We start from the raw sequence: 9,778 nt of genomic DNA, 5'->3' as shown, positions 1-9,778 counted from the left end.
AAAATTATTTTCGTTGCTACTTCATAACTGTAACGTTGCTACTGTTATGAATCATAATGTAAATATCTGCTATGCAGGATGGTCTTAGGCGACCCCTGTGAAAGGGTCATTCGACTGACAAAGGGGTCGCGACCCACAGGTTGAGAACCACTGGACTAAATGATAGCATACACCGAAGCATTTGGCCTGGCCCCCAGCACATGGCATAACAGCTAGCATTTCATCAGAATTTATTGTGTAGTAGGATGGACCCTATCAAACTGCCATTTCTGTAGGTCAGTCGTCATATATGAAATTAAACATATTTTATATGTTTCGTCTATTATTAACTCACTTGCTCATCCTACATACCCTGTGGCCCACATAAGAAGTACTAGTATCCCACTATTACAGAGAACACCGAGGCTCAGAGCCGCTAAGTAACTTAGCTGAGTTGCCATGACTAGTGAGTTGAGTGGTGGAGTCCCGTTTCAAAGCCAGGGGTCTCCTATTGCATCTCACAAGCACAGTCTAGGGCAGTAATGGCGAACCTATGACATGCATGCCAGAGATGGCATGCGAACTCATTTTTTTGGTTGATTTTTCTTTGTTAAATGGCATTTAAATATATACAATAAATATCAAAAAAATACATCTTTGTTTTACTATGGTTGCAAATACCAAAAAATTTCTATATGTGACATGGCACCAGAGTTAAGTTGGGGTTTTTCAAAATGCTGACACGCCGAGCTCAAAAGGTTCGCTATCACTGGTCTAGAGAAAGCAACCTGTGGTGACCATAATTGCCACCCGGCACGCATCAGTCAATGGGTTCCTGTTCACTGTGGCTCGGAGCACACGCCTGGAAACGTTACTCCAGGCAGCAAAAGTCTGCCACGAAGCAGGTCTCCTGGTGACCAGTAGCGCTGGGGCCGCCGAAAGGCTGTGCTGGTGCTGTCTTACCGAGGTGACCCCGAGCATCGTCGGTCCAGGCACCCCATGCAAGTGAGGTCATCCTATAAGCTACTGTCCTGCCTTCATACTTATATTGGAAGTAGAGTTGCCTCCGGGCTTACAGGCTCGCACACTTAAAGCGCAATGAAGATGGACATTTCCATGGTGGTTTTAGTAATAACCTTCTACCTACGGGGACAGGGATGTAGTGGGCTCATCAGAAATGCTTCTAAAGTAAGGACCGAAGTCGAATGCTCTCTGGAGCGCTGGGGTGGGGCAGTCAACCTTCCCCAACCTCAGTTTCCTTATTTGAAAAAAAGGGATCAGAACACTGGCCTCAGTTACCTCCTGGAGTTCTTGTGAAGAACAGGAGGCATCAGGAATTTGAAAGTAACTTAGAAACGACAGGGAGCTGATACTAAAAGGCAGGGTTTCTAAAATCAAGAGACTCCAACAACTCCAAGTGTGGTCCATACACCAGCAGCTGAGACACCACCTAGGAGCTGGTCGGAAACGCAGAATCCCCAGCCATCCCGGACCTACTGACTCAAGATCCTCCCGCTCCACCTATATTAGGCTTGAGAAGCACTGCCGGAGACTGTTTTTCTCACAGTTAAGGCCGGTCGAGTTATCTCTGTGCACACATCTCAGATTGGATCTCATCTCCAACTGCAGTATCAGAGCTTGCCTTTCTCGCCAGCCCTTCCCTAGCTGCATTCGCAGACCTCTGGGGTGCAAGGCGAGACCTGCTCTATCTAGTCCATCTTTCTTGGCTTTTGCTTGAAGTGGGCGGGAGCGGCCTCTTTTGTTTGACTTCTGTGCAGGTGTCTATTGTTCAAACAGGCGGTGCCATCTGGCTGTATCCACACACCCAGATCTTTCCTTGCTGGGAGCACTTTTTTGGAAAATAGACATAAAGGGATTATGATCCCCTCATGGCCTCCCTTTCAAATAGCAGAGGCTGCTGTGAGTCAGGGAAAGACCAGTGAGGGTGACTGTGCCTCTGCGGTGGTTTTCAAGGCCAATGACCTCCAGTTTAGATGGCCAGTACCCCTAACCTGTGCAGGTGGACACTGGCCAGTGACCACAGACTCTGGGAGGCAACTAGAGAAAGTGTCTTGGCTCTTTCTGAGGTTTGTCCAGGGAGAGGCCACTGTCACCACGGCATGCGGTATGTTGAAACGGCCAGACATATGGTAAAACTCGAGTTTAACAAAAACGTGAGATTGCGTAAGCAATAGCCGACCTATTTAAAATAACCACCATAATCAGACTGTGCACAGTCTGAAGTTTGACTCTTTTAGGAGAGCTTGTCACGATAAGCCCAGCCATCTTCATTCATTGGCTGCCCACACAGACTTCCCTGCTTTGTTTTTTATCCCTTGGAGGCCTTCAGGATTCAGCAGTGGAATCCCACTCGGTAGGAGTTCATGTTAGTGGGATATTTTCATTTCAGTGGGAGCGGTAAAGGAAGCATATAAAATACAAAGAGCTGGCCAGCTTGGAGAGCTTGTCACGATAAGCCCAGCCATCTTCATTCATTGGCTGCCCACACAGACTTCCCTGCTTTGTTTTTTATCCCTTGGAGGCCTTCAGGATTCAGCAGTGGAATCCCACTCGGTAGGAGTTCTTGTTAGTGGGATATTTTCATTTCAGTGGGAGCGGTAAAGGAAGCATATAAAATACAAAGAGCTGGCAAGCGTGGCTCAGTGGTTGAGAGTTGACCTGGAGGTCATGGTTTGATTCCTGGTCAGGGCACATGCCTGGGTTGCAGGCTCCATCCCCAGGAGGGGGCATGCAGGAGGCAGCTGATCAATGATTCTCTCTTATCGTTGATGTTTCTCTCTTTCCCTCTTCCTTCCTCCCTCTCTGAAATCAATTAAAAAATATATTTTTTAAAAAGGAAAACAACAAAACAAAAAGCCCACACACAAAAAGCAGAGCGTATTCATTTGGGCGAGTCTCCTCACAAAATGTCTTAGAGTTTCTTTTACAACATGACGCCTCTCTCATTCTTGTAAGCCTCCTGCTCCAACTTGTGGATTCTTTGTCTTGTGATGCTTCCCTTCAGTCTGAGATTTTTATTTGTTTTCTTCTTTTGTGTTCGAGCAGAAGAAACTGTTCATTCTTCAAATACAAAGCATGTTTCAATAATATATTGGCCTCCATCAGACGGAACGTTTCTGGGGAGAGTCTTGTAGCCCTTTATAAACGCCTGCGGCTTCAGTGTGTAGAGAGCTTTGCAGGACGCAGAAGCTGGCCCCGTGTGCTGCTCTGTAAGCCTCCTTCTGCCCTCCAAACTTTGATTGACAGATGTTGTTTTTCCCCTTAGGACACTCCAGTGGGAGTCGAGAAGGTGATGCCAACACGACCTCGGGTCCTATAAGGAAACCTCAAATTCCAGGTGAGTTTTGAGCTGCGAGGGGAAAAGAAAAATGATGCTAAAAGCAGGTCTCGCTGAATGTCCCAGAAAGAAAGAAGCAACCGGTTTGAAAGCACATTTTCCTAAATGTCCAGCCCTTGAAACTGATAGTTCCTCTTTGCAAGCTAAAGATGGATGACATAACAGATCGGAAAAGATGGGGTTCTCTTATCCCAGGTCCCAAAGCAGGGGCACGTTAGGTCCGAAAGCTTCCTCCTCACATGCATGACCGCCCAGGGGACTCCATGTCACACCCAGGTCCTATCGTGGTTCAGTTTCCCTTTCTTTCTGGGGTTGGGGATGACATGTGTAACATTCCTCTCACATTGCAGACAGGATATTGGGTGGAGTGAAAACATTCCTGTGGTCCCCAAAGTGCTTTTTCTTGAGGGACAGTCTTCACTGATCCAGACAAAGTTTCAGAATGTGCTAACGTGTGCAGTGAGGGGACCGAGACAGCTGGCTCTCCTGAGTGTCAAGACTTAAGTCACTCTAAGCAAATGCTTTACTTGACTTGGGCTCAAAGTCAAGCATTTGTTAAGGGGGGTTAGGATGACTAAAAAGGAAGGGTTTTCCCAGGGTTGCATACTATCCCCTCTCTTCAGAGGTCTCCAAACTGAGCCTCTCGTGGGAATTGGAAAAATGTGCTGTGGGCCCGGCCCACTTGCCTCACCTTGCCTGGGCACAGCTAGAGGCAGAGCACGTGGAGAAGGCATGGGCGGCCAGGGAAGACGCGGTGGTTGGGATGAAATTTGCAATAATCAGGCAGCAGGGTTTTCCCCAGCCCCAGTGAGAGGGAATGGGGGGCATCTCAGGGCTAGAGACCCAGGAAAGAAGAGAAGTGCTTCTCTCCCGAGGGTCTCCCCACATCCTGATTCGACCCTGCTACCCAAGCTCACCTAACCAGGGAGACGTCAGGCAAAGGCAGCGCTCCCTGAGCAGGAAATCAGAGGAGAACCAAGACTCCCAAAGGCGAAGGGGCAGTGACTGACTGTCCATCTTTCTTGTTTCCCAAGCTGTAGTTCATCGCGCAGATACACGGCCCATTTGGCAGCTGACTTTATTCAAGTTGTCCAGTCATATTTTAATACTTTAAAGCTTGATTTAAAAACATGTGTATAACATGTTCTGAGTCCATGAGTGATGCATTAATTATTGCCGACATTTTAGAAAATGTAACTAAACAAAAGGACAAAAATACCAATCAGTTATCGACCCCACCATCCAGAAGTACCATGGTTATCATTTTCATAGATGACCTTCCTGTCATTTTCAGTGTAATTTATATATAAACATGTAATTATTCCATACATGCTTTGTTTAACAAACTACCATTCTCAACTGGGGGGGGGCACAGCTTTCCAATGTCATTACATATGTTTCCCCACATTGTAATACATTATATAATGAATGAACCCTAATTTATTCAACCAACTCCTATTGTTGGATATTGGGTTGTTTTCAACTTTTGCCATTATAAATAGCACAATAATGAACACATTCCTAGCTAACTAATTTCCTGAAAGTGTAACTGCTGGATCGAAAGCATGTGCAGTTTGAAGGCTTTTGACCAGTTTTGCCAAATGACCCCCCTACCCCGCCCGTGAATGTGCACAAGTTCAACCGTCCATAGGACTGTCCTTTCTCCCACTCACTAGTATATGGCCTCTATTTTTGCTTCTAATCAATGTAAGGTGGGTGCTCTTACCCAGGAAAGGAAAGTTCCTTTTAAGGGAAGAATACATTTACTTCGTCTGGTTAATAACTACACCCAGGGCATCTACAAGTTTCAACAGGTCCTTCTACATTTTTTTGGAAACATATTTCTCCTGGAGGGACTTGGGAATCCTGACTGATGGCGAGAGATTAACACAAGAGGCCGGATGGACAAACAGCTGTAGCAAAATCTCTCTTCTCCTATTATCTGCCTACTGGCTGGGCCATTTGGTCGAATTTATCTGTAGTGCTGACGGTGGTTCTTGTTTGGGCCAGGTCCGTTTTATAAAGTGCATGTTTATCTTCACAAAATGTATTTCCCAAGGTCACGGGTGTCTTTTCCTTCACTCCCACCAGAGTGGCTGATCATCTTGGCGTCCCTCCTGGCCCTGGCTTTGATTCTCGCAGTTTGCATCGCGGTCAACAGCCGAAGAAGGTAAGGGGATGCTTCACGGAACCTTCGACTTGGAAGGGCATCCTTGAAACTTGTGCTCTATGTCCTTTCTGCTCAGAGCGTAGCCCTTGGAACCAGCAGCTCAGCACCCTGGGGGCTTGTTAGTCGCCCCCCACCTCCTGTGTCAGAGTCTGTTTGGACAAGGCCTCAGACATTCATGTGCACAGTACAGGAGAAGAAGCCCTCTCTGGCACGTAATTACCTGGACCTCCCCTTCTAAATAGTGGTTGAATCTCTTGGGGATTCATTGCTATTTTTTAAATATTTTTAATTGATTTCACAGAGGAAGGGAAAGGGAGAGAGAGATAGAAACATCATGATGAGAATCATTGATCAGCTGTCTCCTGCATGTCCCACACTGGGGATTGAGCCGGAAACCCAGGCATGTGCCCTGACCGGGAATTGAACCGTGACCTCCTGGCTCATAGGTCGATGCTCAACCACTGAGCCAGCTGGCCCGGCGATCTTAATTATTTTGAGATTAAGTCCCATGGAGACTGTATATGATGAAAATTATGAAATACCTCACCAAAAGGCATAAAACTATGTATTGATTTATTGATTTATTAAATCAAATATTTATTAAGTGCATTCACAATGCACAAAAACACCATATAACGATTCAGGAATTGGTCATCTCTATCTGAGGCCCATGGAGCTTTCTAGAACCCTTACTTAAAACAGGCATTGAGTATGTGTGTTAATTTTGTAAAGACACTGTTTTCTATTTTGTGGACACAGCAGTTGAAAGGATTCAGATCTTGGCCTCAGAGAGCTCCCTGGCAATGTGGTCTATGAAATAATGAACTTCCTGTAGGAAAGTCTGAATAAAGACAGACAAGTCCCTAGAACTGACATGGGGGCTGTTTTCATCAAAGGTTCCCCTCCCTCCAACCCTCAACCAAGGCCGATTGTTTCAGCAGCTATTAAACAACATATATTCCTGGTTGAGCTGTGACCAGGCTCCAGAAATAAAGCCACTTCAAGTGAAATGAAGGAAAATAGTCATTCTAGCAACAGAAGAAATGAACTTAGACAAGGATACTCCACAAATACAAGTCTCAATTTCCTGTTTAAGACACTTTCAAGATGCGTTTTTGCTCTGAGCATATGCTCGGGAACATTAAACCTTCTGGAAATGTCTCTTGAGAGTCCTTTAAGATAAAAGAATCTTATTTCCAAGCGAGGGTCCCCTTTATTGTATCACTGAATCATCTAACAGGCCAGAAAAATGCCCCCGGGGTTGGGAGAAGACCTGGATAAAATGATCGAATCCTTCTCATTGGCTTTTGGAAAACAGCAAATACCTAATTCCACTGCGGTAGGGGGCCCAGGCAGTATCTTTAATTATCCGAGGAAATTAAATAATGCCGTCTGACGCTGGTACCAGTTAATAAAAATTCTCTATTAAAGTCGAAGAGCTGTGTTGCTCCCTGTGCCTTTGAGGGCGCGATAAAAATAGTCGTGGCAGTTGATTGTATAGGGAACAAAAACTAGGAAAGGAAATCTGAAAGCCCTCCTGGAAGTCTCCTATGACTAAACGGAAAGAGACTTTTTTTTTTTAGTTGAATTTAAATAATGTGACTTGAGGGACCCCTTACAAAGAGTCTTTATACTCTCCCTCAGCGTCCTTGTTTTCTCTAGCGTTACTTTTGCTCAGTTAAATGTGAATTTCCTATTGTTGGAAATCAGTCCTTTGCCCCCAGCCTTAGAATGCACGGCCACTGCTCACAGGTACAGTCCATGAGCTCTGCACGTCACCATGGAAACGTGGCCCCTGGTGCTGTCGATGGGGGAGACCTCAAAGAAGCATCTCAGCTGTCCCTGAGAGCAGCCGGAGCTCCCGCAGTGCAGCTGGTTAGCTCACACATCGCTCCCCTCCCCATCATGTGAGCAGCAAGAAGGGCCCCATTGCACCCTCCCCCTCCTCCCAAGGCCAGCAGTCACCCTAGCAACGGGCAAACAGGGACACTGGGATCCAGCACAGCACGTATCTCACCAGGAAAGTAGCTGCCTGGGCGCCGTAAATTACCATGTCCTGATCTGATAATCAAAAACAGATTTGCCAAGCAGCTAAAGGACGGGTATGGCTTCGCAGGCCCCCTTCATGTGTGCTGTGTTTCTGAAGTCGCCAGCCTTCTTCTAATCCTCTTAAAGGCTGGGCCTTTTTGCTTGGAGCGTTACATTTTAGAGAGACACAGAATCCTGTTTTCATCAAAGAAAGTTTGGTTGAAAGCAGGGACCTACAACAGGCATTTCTTTACTCAGCAGACATCTTTTGAGGGGCGGACTATGACTATCAACCCTGGCGAGGAGAAAGAGAAGATTAAAAACCAAAAGTATCATCCTTTCCCTAAAAGAATCTTGAGGTTCAGGGCAACATTGGCCTGTTGGATGGGACTCTGCTGACATGTATAGAGCACATACTCTGTGCCAGGCGCTGTCATATGAATTATGGTTAAAAGATGAAAATGGAAAAGCATTCGTCACTGAAGTTGACAGTCAAGGGTTGGCCACAGGTGTCCATGACAACGGCATCTGTGAGTCATGTCATCTTAAAGGTGCTCATGTGGGGGTCCCGTTATTCCCTTAGCTCTTTCCATCCCCATCATAACCACATCACCTTTTCTTGCTGTTCTTCGTATAATCAGAGTCCCTGAATTGTAAATTACAATGAAAATTGTACTTTATTCACTGTCCTTAAGAGAAAACTATGGTTTTAGGAGTCAGTTGGGTTGTTATACAGTCATTGAGGCTTAAGGGAAGAAGTTAGGTGCCTTTCCCTTACAGAATTTATCCGATTTGTACGAAGAGGAGAAAAGTGATGACCAGAAAAGGTTTCACCAAACAGGAATGATTCAGGAATATTTCTACACCAACTGCAGAAAAGGCCTTTGCCAGATTTCACTTTCAAGGAGATAATCCTCTTTCCTGTAGACCCCAGCGGGCCGCCACCACCCTCTGTGTGGCCGGTCCTGCCTGCCCTTAAACTGCAGCCTGGCTCCCTAATCCCTGCTCGCCCCAACCTTGTTCCACCCTGGAGAACACAGCCGCCCGGCAGAGCTTTCTGCTATGACGGAAAGATTCTACATCTGTCCTGCCCGATCCACAACCACGAATCCTGGGGGCGACTGAGCACTCCAAATGTGGCTAGTGCCACTTAAAGCGAATTTTAAATTTTTATTTATTTTAATTAGTTTACATTTCAATAGCCACATGTGGCTAGTGGCCCAGCTCTAACACAAAGCACAATACAGCTCTAAAATAGCTTTAAGGATTGCCAGATAGAAGAGACATAAGGTCAGTTGTTAAATTACCCCCTAAAGAAATTCCTCTGTGCCCTAAATGTACGTGCCCCCGCCACCCCACGCTCACCCCATCACCCAGCCTGCCCACCCTGTCCTGGCAAGGCTCTAGCCTGGGTCTTTCCACATCATGTGGTCACTGTGTGCACAGCTAATGAACGAATTTCAAGGCAAGGTGGGGTTTGGTGGAGATCTCTGACCTCTGGGCTCAGAAAATCTAAGTCATAGACACCACCGTTCGGCCATAGCTGGCGATGCCATCTCAGATGACAGCCTTGACTTCTGGGCTCAGTCTCCAGTTTACACAATGAAAAGGCCGGGCTGGATGACCTCCCAGGTCCCTTCAGTGCTGCTGTTCCTGTTAAAATTTCTCCAAGAAGAATGAAAAAATTAGGACTTAAATTTTTAAAGTGCTTATTTAGATGCCTGGCGCACAGCCTGCTGGGCGGGGTTATTTATGAGAATCCTCCTGAAAGAACTCCGGCAGGTAACAGACGTGTAAATCCACAGGGAAAGGTGGGCAGGACAAAGCCCAAGCCCTACGGGTCAGATGGCCTCCACTTTCAACACCAGCTTTGTCTGCGTGAAGAACATGAATCCTCCCTTCACCCCCATGCCCAAGCTTTTTATGCTTACAAATCTCTTTCCTGCAGTATCACTAGTCTGATGTTACAGAGAAGTGAGCTGAGATTCAGAAAGGGCAAATGGTTGTCCCAGGTCACACGGCAGTCAAATCTCAACACCACGCCTCCCGAGCCCCGTTCTGGTGTATTTGGGCAGCACCCATACTCCCAGTCCCACGGGTCTGCAGCACTGGTCAAGCATCCTTCCGCTGCCCTCATCAAACATCCGGCCAAAGGAGACAGGATCTAACTCCTATAGAGGAGGTATAATTTCTGTTTCCCCAAACAAGAGATTAAAGTTTATGGCCTTGGCAGTCCGAGCAGG

General features: G+C 46.5%; 1 protein-coding gene across 1 annotated transcript in view; it reads left to right on the top strand.

Moving 5' to 3' along the window:
* Positions 1–9,778, top strand: part of CD44 (CD44 molecule (Indian blood group)) — an 84,998-nt gene that overhangs the window by 72,813 nt on the left and 2,407 nt on the right. The window contains exons 9-10 of the mRNA XM_015559007.1: positions 3,247–3,337; positions 5,429–5,507. Of these exons, the coding sequence (XP_015414493.1) occupies positions 3,247–3,337; positions 5,429–5,507 (170 nt within the window). The remainder of the gene's footprint in view (positions 1–3,246; positions 3,338–5,428; positions 5,508–9,778) is intronic.

Source organism: Myotis davidii, unplaced genomic scaffold (genome assembly GCF_000327345.1).
Source record: "Myotis davidii unplaced genomic scaffold, ASM32734v1 scaffold94, whole genome shotgun sequence".
NCBI classification, from domain to species: Eukaryota; Metazoa; Chordata; class Mammalia; order Chiroptera; family Vespertilionidae; genus Myotis; species Myotis davidii.
The sequence above is the reverse complement of the archived record's forward strand: the minus strand, read 5'-3'. Positions and strand labels throughout refer to the sequence as shown.